The sequence below is a fragment of the Hypanus sabinus genome, chromosome 22, assembly GCF_030144855.1.
Source record: "Hypanus sabinus isolate sHypSab1 chromosome 22, sHypSab1.hap1, whole genome shotgun sequence".
In the NCBI taxonomy this organism is placed as follows: Eukaryota; Metazoa; Chordata; class Chondrichthyes; order Myliobatiformes; family Dasyatidae; genus Hypanus; species Hypanus sabinus.
The window spans coordinates 41,930,609-41,943,648 of NC_082727.1; the positions used below are offsets into that span (position 1 = coordinate 41,930,609).

General features: G+C 40.1%; 1 protein-coding gene across 1 annotated transcript in view; it reads left to right on the forward strand.

Moving 5' to 3' along the window:
- Positions 1 to 13,040, forward strand: part of dntt (deoxynucleotidyltransferase, terminal) — a 257,914-nt gene that overhangs the window by 33,740 nt on the left and 211,134 nt on the right. The window contains exon 3 of the mRNA XM_059947612.1: positions 5,521 to 5,637. Within this exon, the coding sequence (XP_059803595.1) occupies positions 5,521 to 5,637 (117 nt within the window). The remainder of the gene's footprint in view (positions 1 to 5,520; positions 5,638 to 13,040) is intronic.

A 13,040-nucleotide genomic window follows, 5' to 3' on the forward strand; every position in this document is an offset into this window, starting at 1 on the left:
GATGTGTTCAGTTCCTGTTTCTAAATTTCTCTTTCTTTATGAATTTTAGCAAACATCAAAATGGATTCTTATATATTAATGGAGAAGGGGGTTTTCTGTGGCATTTCTGTGTGTGAAATCGTCTATTTGTATTTAAATGAAATTATGTTGTTGGATCTCCAGTAACCTTCAATCTATATATGTTTACACTTGCAATTTTGATAAAGGTAATTGGAGAAATAATTAACCACTCCAGTGTCCCTCTTTAGATTCTGAAATGACAACTGCAGTATGTGGATTCATATTGGATATGAAGCATGACAGGTACCAATTTTTTAACAGGACCAACAATTGAAATGCAGATTTGACATATTTTAAATGGATTCGGCAGAATATTGTGAAGCAGCGTGATTGACAACTGTTGCTCCCCCAAAACCCACTCACAAAGACGAGTTGAAGTGATCATTAGAAATATACGTAATATTGATGCTTTCCAGAGTTTCTACCAGTTTTCAAAGTCTGTAGGTATGCACTGAAGTGTCTGCTAGCTGCAAGACTTCTATAGAGTTTGGTTGCTCTTAGTTGCTGCCTCATATAACTGTAACAATGACTCTTCCTCTTGAAGTTGAGCGTGGTTGTGTGAATGAATAGAAGCCAATCGGCGCAGGATGTATCACTGGAAGAAGCAGGAAAAAGAGAGAAATTTCAACAGGATAATGTGTATCTCCAGGATCTATTCCCCTTTTTGAATTTCATCAATGATTGAGGTTTGTCATGGAGGTTGTCCTGAAACCTCACCTCCACTGCAACTCAAACCTTTTGGCAGATCGTGGAGAGCAGTGTCAGTAGCAGGAAAGCTGACTAGCTTATGAACTTTTATGCATCTAGCTTTTTCTAGGCTGACATTGGAAATATCAACAATATACACTGCATGTTCATCGGTATATATTCTTAGCCATCACTTCATGTAGATTAATACTTGCTGTCCTTTTACCACCCATGAATGCCTTCATTCATTGACAGTATGCTGTGATAACTGTGTCATTTGTATCACCTCTAACATTGCAATGTAATGGCCTTAGGAACTATCTGATGACAATGTGTTTGCTAGATCTGACACATGACATAGCCGGGGATGAGCAGTTTGTATTGACAAAATCCATAGTCCTACATATTACCTTCTAGATGAGAACGGTATAATGCTGATATTTCACTGCTTTGACTGTACTGAAGAAGCCCTGCAGTGATCATCTGGAAGGGCTACCTGATCTTTGATGCACGCTGTAAGCTGGCCTGCATGAGGAGGTGGATCTTGTCATTGAGGAGCTGAAGAGCTTGAGCACAAGGTAGAGGAGGAAAAGAAGAAGGACGAGAAAGCTGAGTAAGAGGTGAAGGTGGAAGAAGGGGATGCTGTAAATGTGAGATCTGCAGCAGTGCTAAATGAATTGGGAGGGGACCTGAAGCACCCTGCATTTGAGTTTTGACTTTGGGTCTTTTGGCAAGTGAAAAGAGCATAGTAATTTGATCAGTGGCCAAACTCTGGTTGAGATTGCAAGACATGCTAATTAATATTTATTCAATGACTTTGACCTCTCCTTTGAGATAATTGAATTTCTTATTGCTATTGCATTAGGTCACTGGGGCTAACCTCCTGACATTGACTTCCACAACTGTCGGCTCACACTATCTTATTGGCAAACAGGTTTAATTTTGTCACATGTATGTCAAATTTTCCACAAGATTTCTGATGCATATCTACCAAGAACTGATTTCGTCGTATCTCCATTGATTGGCTGTTGTTGCTTGTTGCACTGAGTTCTATTGCCAATTGTGATAGAAACTCCAGCAATCACAGTTACTGATTCTTTAATCGCTGTAGCCAAACTTTAAGAAGTATGGTATGTAATGATATTGACCCATGCCCTGATGATACCATACCTGATAAACAACTTGATGAAGGATTGACATGATTTAGGCGGGCACCACAATACTGATACGCTCTCTGCTTTGCTTTGAATGGGCAAGGGACCATCAAAAATTGAGATTCTTGGAACTGTGTTCTTGAGTTGTTGGGTTTAGTCTCCAATGATTTTCTTTTCTGACAATGTTTGTTACAAAAATCTATAACTTTGAACTGTTTCAGTTGAGTGTACTTTTATTTATGTGTGATGTCAGAGTTATTTGGTGTCTGTCGGATTCAGGCCAAGTGCTTTGTTTGGCAGGCCAACCAGCTATCTGTTTATACCTTGTCAAAGATTAATTGGAAATGCAAAACCTGATGGAGGTGTTGATTGCTATTTAATTCAGTTAGTACCATCCTAGTTCATGCTGATATTGATTGACATTCAAGATGTTACCCCGATGGTATTGGTATCCTTTTATAATTCATAGTGAAGTCTTTTTTTAAAAATAGAAAGCTGAACTGCCAAGATTCATCCTCTTTCTTTTACAGGCTTACATGATTTGGAAGCTGAATAACAGATTGAATTGTATTAATTTCTCAGGTAAACTCTCAGGATGGACTACTTAAGTATTACTGAAAAGAGCCAATTACATTCCCAGAACTATCATTGCTTTGAATTAAGTAATATAAAATCCTTCCCGCATCCCCAGTGATATGCTTTTTGGCTAATTTGCTTGTAAATTACCTCTAGTGCTGGTGCATGGTTGAAGGATCGGGGGCAGTTCACTGGTTATGAGAGAGAGAATGGGCTAGAGAGAAATAAATGAGGGAAGGGAATTGAAATGATTGGTTGGAGAACCAGCACCAGCTTGATGGGTTAAATGGCTTTCTTCTATGTCATAATAAACATGGAGACATAAAACATACTTGTTGAACTTAATTTGCTGAAGCACATTTGCTTTTATGATTGAACATCTCCATAAACATAAATTGATAATTCTTTGTGTGATACAGTAATGCCAAACAGCAAGATGCTTCCTGACAATTAAGAGATTTCCTAAGATGAACAACTGTACTTACATAGTTCATTTCATACCCTTATAAAACTCAAGAGCTTTACAATCTAAGATGCAAAGTACTTGAGATGATGACAAAACCTATATTTTCATCTTCTCATCTATTTCAAACTCTCAAATTATGTTAGGAACTGTCTTGTCTGTGTGCTGAAGCCAGGGCAAGGGTTTCTCCTGAGCTAATGCTGTAGTGTAGTGTGTAGACAAGGGCTTCTTTGGATTATATTTCCAAATAATCCCATGTTGGGCAATATAGAAGAATATAACTTGGCTAATTACTACCCCTTAAAGGGAAATCTGTTCAATATTCAAACGGATATCTGTTCCAGCATCAACAGAATCTATTATGTTTATGATGTTCTGTTCAATCTTCTCCCAGTTTAGGAGCATTATCCCACCAAGTCCCAACAATGCTAAAATATTTCATTTAAATCCCAAATGCTTCCAAATTGTTTTTTCAGTCCTGCTTCACTCTGGGATTCTTTACCTTGGATTTTTCCTAGACTCCATGAATTTTTGTCAGTGTTCACAAATACCCTAATCCAAATGTTCGTTAACTCTGGCTCTAATATACCTGGAAGACCAGCTCAGTCCCTCAAATCCCACAACTATGTTCCGGGTATGAAGAACATTGCAACTTTGGAAACAAATAAAAATAGAAAATATATAGTTAATGGTTGGACTAATGGGTGGTTAATGGAAAGTTATAGTTAATGGGGATCTTATAGAAACATACAAAATTTTGAAAGGGATAGATAAGATAGAAGTAGGAAAGTTGTTTCCATTGGTAGGTGAGACTAGAACCAGGGGACATTGCCTCAAGATTCAGCGGAGAAGATTTAGGACGGAGATGAGGAGGAACTGTTTTTCTCAGAGAGTGGTGAATCTGTGGAATTCTCTGCCCAGGGAAGCAGTCAAGGCTTCTTCACTAAATATATTTAAGATACAGTTAGCTGGAATTTTACATAGTAGGGGAATTAAGGGTTATGTGGAAAAGGCAGGTAGATGGAGCTGAGTTTATGGACAGATCAGCCATGATCTTATTGAATGGCAGGGCAGGCTCAATGGGCCAGATGGCCTACTCCTGCTCTTATTTCTTATGTTCTTATGGCCCTGAATAATGCTGAGGTACAGATGGATCTTGGGATACAGGACCCCACTTCCCTGAAAGTGACTGAATAAGATTATAAGGTGGTAAGGAAGGTGTGTGGAATGCTTGCTTTCATTGGTAAGATTGTTGTGACATGCTATTATATTAAAATCTAGTTAGACTGCTCCTGGAGAAGAACTCCTGGGTGCTTTTCTGTTCTCCCCATCATAGGAAGGATGTGCAAAAGGTGCAGAAGTGGTTTAGCAGGATACTGACTGGTTTAGAAGGACTGAGTTATAAGAAAAGATTGGACATACTTGGATTGTTCTCTGTATAGTGTTTGAGGCTGATGGGAGGCATGAAAGAGGCTTTTAAAGTTATGAGGGGTATAGATAGGGTAGACAGTCAGAATCTTTCTCACAACGTAGAAATGCCAAATTCCTGAGCACATGGGGCCTGGTTTGGGTTACCAGCAGTAGTAGAGGAAGCAGGCACCTTGGTGGACTTCAAGAGGCTTTTAGATGGACAGAAGTATATGGAGGACATCTAGTATTATTTGATATCAAGATTGTCAAGGCATCATGGGCCAAATGGTCTGTCCAGTGTAATATAGTACTGTTCTATGTATCTTGGGATGGACGTTAGTGTTGAGCCAAGCTCTGCTAGATTCCAGGTTCCATGCCAAAGCTGTTTTATTTTGTGGTCACTTCTAAGATGAAAAGCCCACATAATATAACCTGGGAGAAGCAATCCTGATCTTAGGGGATCTCTGCCTGGTTTTATACAGTGTGACATCTGTTACGGGGAAAGGCTAAAAGGAAACAACTTGTTTTTAAAATGCAAGTTCTATTCTTCGGCTGTGATTTATCCATTATCTTAAACTTCAACAGAATGGTCCACAGCAATGCCTGCCTTTTCATTGGCTGCATATAACTCTCCCCATCTCTTCCTCAGCTGCATTGATGACTGCATTGGTGCTGCTGCCTCATTCACCCATGCTGAGCATGTCAATTTTCATCAGTTTTGTCTCCAACTTCCATCCTGCCCTTAAATTCACTTGGTCCATTTCTGACACCTCTCTCCCCTTTATTGATCTCTTTGTCTCCATCTCTGGAGACAAATTTTTGACTAACATCTTTTGTAAACTTTTTGATTCCCATGGCTATCTGGACTATAATACTTCCCACCCCGTCTCCAGTAAAAATACTATTCCCTTCTCTCAGTTCTTTCATGCTACTTTTGTTCGCATCATATTGTTTTCTATATTACAGAGGATCTTTAATTCTTGAACAATGTTGCAAGCAACATGCAGATTTCATAGCTTTCATTAGCAGAGTTAATGAATTCATTAACCTAGCTAATGACTACTGTGAAGTCTGCAATTACTTGTTGCCAACATCATACAATTCATAATTCAGTGGGTCCAATGAGAAACTGAAAACTATTATTTAATTTGGTTGCATTTCTTTTCTTAGGTGCAGAAGACTTGCTTGCTTCAATCAGGTCCATCGCCAGCTTCACCGGTGACAACTGTCTCTCAGTTTGCGTGTCAGAGGAAATCAACACTTGACAATAAAAACAAGATATTCACGGTAAAGCATGTCAAGAAGTGTTTTGCTTTATTTTTAGCATTATAACTTTATATTTAACATTCTTTGTTTCCTACTTGGCAGACAAGTGGTAAATAAGTTCAGTAGGTACGATTTCTCTGGGAATACAGTGACTACTGACTTCCCAACACATCTCAAAAGGATATTACTAGTTAGTACATGAACATTCCAAAGATTTACCACCGTCTGGCCCCAATCTTCCAGAAAGGTAACTCACATGCTAAGTGCGAATTCTGGACAAAACTAGAATCACTGAAAGGATACTTGACAGCTTTGCTAGGGCTTGAATGCTATCACCTCCTACAAAGTGAAACCAAGCAACATACAGTAGGTGACAACAAGACTTCACTCTCAGATGAGCTCAGTGCCTTTTATTCTCATGGTGACCATCAAGGCATAGAGGTACCTTCACAAACTTCAACACCCCTAGAGGATTTCAATCTCTGAGGCTGATGGAAGAGCATCTTTTAGGAGGGTGAAAGCATCCAGCCCATGGAATACCTGGCTAATTACTGAAGACTGTGCAGATCATGTGGCTGGAGTGTTCTTTAACCTCTCACTTCCACAGTCTGAAGTATGACCTGCTTCAGACAGGCTTCAATTATACTAGTACCTAGGAAGAAAGGGGCAACCTGCTTCAATGACTATTGTCCAGTAGCACTTACAGCCACTGTGATGAAGTAGATTGAGAGGTTGGTGATGAAACATATCATCACCTGACTGAGAAGCAGCTTGGATCCATTCCTGTTTGCCTACCGGAGCAACAGGTCAACAGATGATACCATTTTATTGGCTCTTCAATCAACTGGAACATTTGGATAGAGAAGGTACATATATCAGTATGCTCTTCATTGACAACAGCTCAGTATTTAATTCTAAAATCTCCTCAAAACTAATCAATAAGCTCAAAGACCTAGGCCTTGGTATCTCTTTATGCAACTGGATCCTTTATTTCCTTATTTGCAGCCCCCCAGTCAGTTTGGATTGGCAACAACATCTCTTTCACAACATTTCCTCAGCACAGGTGAACTTCAAGGCTGTGTACATACCCCTGTACTACTTGTTTTATACTTATGACTGTGAGGCTAAGCACAACTCCAATGCCATATTTTACTTTGCTGATGGCACTACTGTCATTGGCCAAATCAGAGGCAATGGTGAATCAGCATTTAGGAAGGAGATTGAAAATATGGCTGAATGGTGCCACAGCAACAACCTTTCATTTAATGTCAGCAAGACAACGGAGCTAATTATTGGATACAGAAGGAGGAAACGAGAGGTCCTTGAGCCAGTCCTCATATCAGAGGATCAGAATTGAAAAGAGTCAGCAATTTTTAATTCCTTAGTGTAGTCATTTCAGTGGATCTCTCCTGGGTATGGCACATAAGTGTAATTACAAAGAAAACAAGGCAGTGCTATTTTCTCAAGAGTTTGCGAAGATTCTGCATGTCATCTCAAACTTTGACAAACTTCTGTGCATGTGTGGTGGAGAGTATATTGATTGGTTGCATCATGGCCTGATATGGAACCACCGACGCCCTTGATAGAAAAGCCTACAAAAAGTAGTGAATACAGACCTGCCCATCACGGACAACACTGATCCTACCATTGAGCGCAACTACCGGGGGTGCTGTTGCAAGCAATCAGCATTCATCATTAAGGATTTTCACCATCCACACCATGCTGTCTTCTCACTGCTGCCATTAGGAAGGAGGTACAGGAGCCTCAGGACCCTCACCGCCAGGTTCAGGATCAGTTATTATTCCTTAATCAGCTGGCTCTTGAACCAGGGGATAATCTCACTCAGTCTCACTTACCTCAACACTGAACTGCTCCCTCAACCTATGAACTCATTTTCAAGGACTCTTCATCACATGTTCATGTTGTATATTACTTATTTATTATTATTCTAGTATTTTTATTGTTTCTTAGCTCAAGCTGGTTAAACCTGAGGTATCGGCATTGCCAAGAACACTCATTCCTCAATTGCTAGGAACTTTCGGGCTATTCTGGTGACGTTTAGTATTGTGGCTTTCTGGAGATTTACATACATATTGCTGTGTAGGCCTGATTATTTAATACTTTTGTGTAGTGACTTTGGGAAGATACCAGTTTTAAATATTACTATTGGGGCAATGTTCATGTTCTATCATCTTTCAAATTCCTCTTTTAATTCAGTGTATTTCTGTGTTTGTCACTTAATAGTTTCAGTAAGTTGTGTGTGTTTGGAATGGCTATATATATTATGTAAGTTGTTCTTGCTTATTTATCTGGTAATATTATATCCGGATAGCTATTATGAATTGTCGTATCTGTAATAATGGATTAGTCGTAACATTATTTGTGGGACTCTGACTCTGAAACTGGATCAGGCTTGTATTTATAGTAAGATATGGTGACTTTTATGAGTTCATATTTTAAAGCAAGATTTTGCTGAATGATGTTTGCCTCTTAATTGTACCTGAATAAGTAATCAGATTGAGTTAAACTGCTGCAGGATCCTGTAATGTGTTGGATTGTTTCTGCTTTCTCTTGGCGTCTTCTGCATCTATCATCTTGAATTTGTTGGTCTCTTATTATGTATTTTCAATATTTTTGTGTTAACCTCTGTTTCTGGGAAGACGTCTCCAATTCTGAGCGAAGCATTCGACACTTCCTTGTCAAGACCTTGTCTGCTCAGATCATGGTTTGTCTTCCATGGAGGGTCCTGCTCTTCCACTGGTTGACTTTTTCTTCTATAGTGAAATTTCTTCACTTTTCTAGGTTAAGATTAGTGATGTGTCCTTCTTATCAGAATTGCATGTACTCACGTGGAGTGCTGAATCCTGTTTTCATTGATGAAAATATACCCTTAGAAGTTTTATCGGACTTTTGTTTAATTCTTTGTAATGTCTGTTATTCCCCTTCTTTCTTCTGTCCTGGGTAGTATTAATCTAAGGGCATTCGAATGTGTACATTGTGTTTTCTAAAATTTGACATTTCAGTTCTTAATTTTCTTTGCAAATTTTCCAAATTGGTTTCAGATCAAGAAAATATGCCAGAAGAATATGTTAATATGGGTATGGCAAAAGTGTTTATTGCCCTTGTTATATTTTTACTATAGAGCTCGGTTTGGCAGATTTTCTTAAGCCTTCAAGTAAATTCTGTTGGAAGTTTTCCCTTTATCACACTATGGTCTATTTTCTTTACTTGTTGATATTCCAGATACTTATATAAGACCATAAGATATAGGAACAGAAGTAGGCCATTTGGCCAATCAAGTCTGCTCTGCCATTCAATTCTGGGCTGATCCAATTTTTCCAGTCATCCCCACTCCCCTGCCTTCACCTCATACCCTTTGATGCCCTGGCTAATCGAGAACCCATCTATCTCTGCCTTAAATACACCCAATGACTTGGCTTCTACAGCCACTTGAGGCAACAAATTCCACAGATTTTCCACCCTCTGACTAAAGTAATTTCTCTACACCTCAATTCTAGAAGGACACTCTTCAAACCTGAAGTCGTGCCCTCTTGTCCTAGAATCCCCTACCATGGGAAATATCTTTGCCTTATCTAATCTGTTCAGGCCTTTTAACATTTGGAATGTTTCTATGAGATCCCCCCTCATTCTCCTGAACTCCAGGGAATATAGCTCAAGAGCTGCCTATTCCTCATACGGTAACCCTTTCATTCCTGGAATCATTCTTGTGAATCTTCTCTGAACCCTCCCCAATGTCAGTACATCCTATCTAAATTAAGAAGCCTAAAACTACACACAATACTCCAAGTGTGATCTCACAAGTGCCTTATAGAGCCTCAACATCACATCCCTGCTCTTATATTCTATACCTCTAGAAATGAATGCCAACATTGCATTCGCTACCTTCACAACCGACTCAACCTGGAGGTTAACCTTTAGCATATCTTGCACAAGGACACCCAAGTCCCTTTGCATCTCTGCATTTTGAATTCTCTCCCCATCTAACTAATAGTCTGCCTGTTTATTTCTTCCACCAAAGTGCATGACAATACATTTTCCAAAATTGTATTTCATTTGCCACTTCTTTGCCCATTCCCCTAAACTATCTAAGTCTTTCTGCAGGCTCTCTGTTTCCTCAACACTACCCACTCCTCCACCTATCTTTGTATCATTGGTAAATTTAGCCACAAATCAATTAATACTGTAGTCCAAATCATTGACATGTTTCATTGACAATTCATCCATTGGTTATATTGTGTCCTGTTGCTCTGCCTTATATTCTACTAACTCTATTTCAGCTTTCTTCATGTTTAATGTTCTGCACTTTGCTAGTCCAAAGTTCATATTTATATCTTTAGAAAGTAGTTCTGTACTTGAATTAATTGTTTTTTCTCTGCTGCTGAAGGAGTGTATAATTTCAGATTGTCCATGTGTAGAAGGTGTGTCAAGGTATAATTTGTTTGGTTGGTTGTTTGATTGTTTACTATTATTATTTTTTTTTTGTTTATTTAAATGTACTGTGAGCGCCTGCGAGGAAATGAATCTCCTTTTGAGGAAATTACTCACAGATAGATAGACAGATGTGGAAGCCTTGGAAAGGGTACAGAGGAGATTTACCAGGATGCTGCCTGGTTTAGAGAGCACGCATTATGATCAGAGATTAAGGGAGCTAGGGCTTTACTCTTTGGAGAGAAGGAGGATGAGAGGAGACATGATAGAGGTATACAAAATATTAAGAGGAATAGGTAGAGTGAACAGCCAGCACCTCTTCCCCAGGGCACCACTGCTCAGTACGAGAGGACATGGGTTTAAGGTAAGGGGTGGGAAGTTCAAGGGGGATATTAGAGGAAGGTTTTTTTACTCAGAGAGTGGTTGGTACATGGAATGCGCTGCCTGAGTCAGTGGTGGAGGCAGTTACCCTAGTGAAATTTAAGAGACTACCAGACAGGTATATGGAGGAATTTAAGGTGGGGGGATATATGGGAGGCAGGGTTTAAGGATCAGCACAGCCTGTACTGCGCTGTACTTTTCTATGTTCTATGTTCAAAGGGGATGCAGTGGATGTTGTATATTTGGACTTACAGAAGTCCTTTGACAAGGTGCCACACAAGGGGCTGCTTACCAAGTTAAGAGCCCATAGCATTACAGGAAGGTCACTGGCATAGCTAGAGCATTGGCTGATTGGTAGGAGGCAGTGAGTGGGAATAAAATGATCCTTTTCTGGTTGGCAGCCAGTGACTAGTGGTTTTCTGCAGGGGTTGGGGTTGGGACCACTTCTTTTTATGCTGTATATAAATGATTTAGATGATGGAATAGATGGCTTTGTTGCCAAGTTTGCAGATGATATGAAGATTGGTGGAGGGGCAGGTAGTGTTGAGGAAACAGGTAGGACTTAGATTAGGAGAATCGGCAAGAGACTGGCAAATGAGATACGATGTTGGAAAACAAATGTTTGTGCACTTTAGTAATAGAAATAAATGTGCAGACTATTTTCTAAACAGTGAGAAAGTCTAAAAATCTGAGATGCAATCGCACTTGGCAGTCCTTATGCAGAACACCCTGAAGGTTAACTTACAGGTAGAGTCAGTGGGGAGGAAAGCAAATGTAATGTTAGCATTCATTTCAAGAAGTCTAAAATACAAGAGCGGGGACGTGATGCTGAGGCCTCACCTTGAATATCGTGTTCCCCATCTGAGAAAAAATGTGCTGGGATGATTCTGGGAATGAAAGGGTTATCATATGAGGGAAAATGGATTCCTCTGGGTCTCTGCTCACTGGAATTTAGAAGGATGAGCAGGGACCTCATTGAAACCTTTTGAATATTGAAAGGCCTTGACAGAGTAGATGTGAAAAGGATGTTTCCCGTGGTGGGGAAGTCTTGGCACAGCCTCAGGATAGAGGGGGATCCATATAAAACAGAGACGAGGAGATATTTTTTAAGCTTGACGGTGGTGAATTTGTGGAATTTATTACCTCAGGCAGCTGTGGAGGCCAGTTCGTTGGGTGTATTTAAGGCAGAGCTTGATTGGTTCTTGATTGGACTTGGCATCAAAGTTTACAGTGTGAAGGCTGGGGAGCAGTGCTGAGTAGGGGAAAATAGAATCAGCCATGTCTGAATTGCAGAGCAGACTCAAAGGGCCAAATGGCCTATTTCTGCTCTTACGTCCTATGGTCTTATGGAATCTCAGGTTTCATGGTGACATATGTATACTTTGATAATAAATTTATGTTAAAATTTGAACTGTGATCTCTGCAGCCATCAAAATTACATGTCATTTGTTTTGGTAGCGTTGATCCATTTAGCATCATTATAATGCTACACTGTAGGTTGGAGGGAGTCATTGCTGTAAACAAAGGACATGGTCTATAAGAAAGTGCAGTAATCACTTCTACCATACTTCCAGTGGGGAGTGTGTGAAATGGTTTGCCTAGTGTGGGTTAGTCAGATTATAACATTAATCACACTGATTTGAAGCAAGCACAGTCATTTGGATCTTGCTGGTCTTTTATCACTTAGAGGCGAATATGCTTTCAAAAGCACAAAGAAACCCTTCCAGTTCTGTCTGGAGACACCATAAATTATTTATTGCCTATTTACTGCTTTATTCCTTTTGGTTTGTGATTCTGCACATTTTGAGTGCTATTCCATCTGCTCTATTTCTGATGTATTCGGGGAGTGTTTTGGCTGCTGCACGAGGTTTTTTTTTGTTACCTGAAGCTTGAAGCAAGTTTTATGAAAGGAAAGAAGGGTTAGGCACGCTGTGAGACTCATCATCAATGATTTCAACCCTGCTGATGGCTCAGCAATGGCTCTTTCAGCAATGATCAGGACAGCCTCCTCGACCAGTTTCTCTCTATATCTCTATGACTCCATCACATGCACTGGACAATTATATTTAGTCTGATGGTAGGCTAAAGTATGTGTTCTAACACAATCCATATTGACTGTCTTTGGCTCACCAACCAGATATGATAACAGCCACAAAAATACAACTGCAGATGCTGTGGATCAAAGAATATGTACACAACGCTGGAAGAACTCAGCAGGTCAGGCAGCATCCGTGTGTAAAGAGTAGCCAACGTTTCGGGCCGAGACCCCTCATCAGGAATGGGGGGGAAGAGAGGGCCGAAGCCCAGTAATAGAGATAGGGGAGGGGGTAGGGCCTAGAGCTGCCAGGTGGAGAACCAATCAGAGGAAAGATAAAGGGGGAGGGGGAGGGGATAAGCATGAAAGAACTGTAGAGATAAAGAAGCAGAAAGTTGAAAGGGGAGAGAGGCAGAGAGGGACCTGGGATGGGGGAGGGGGAGGGAAATACTGGAAATTGGAGAATTCAATGTTCATACCACCAGGCTGGAGGTTACCCAGACAGTAGATGAGGTGTTGCTCCTCCAACCTGAGTTTGGCCTCATCATGGCAGTAGAGG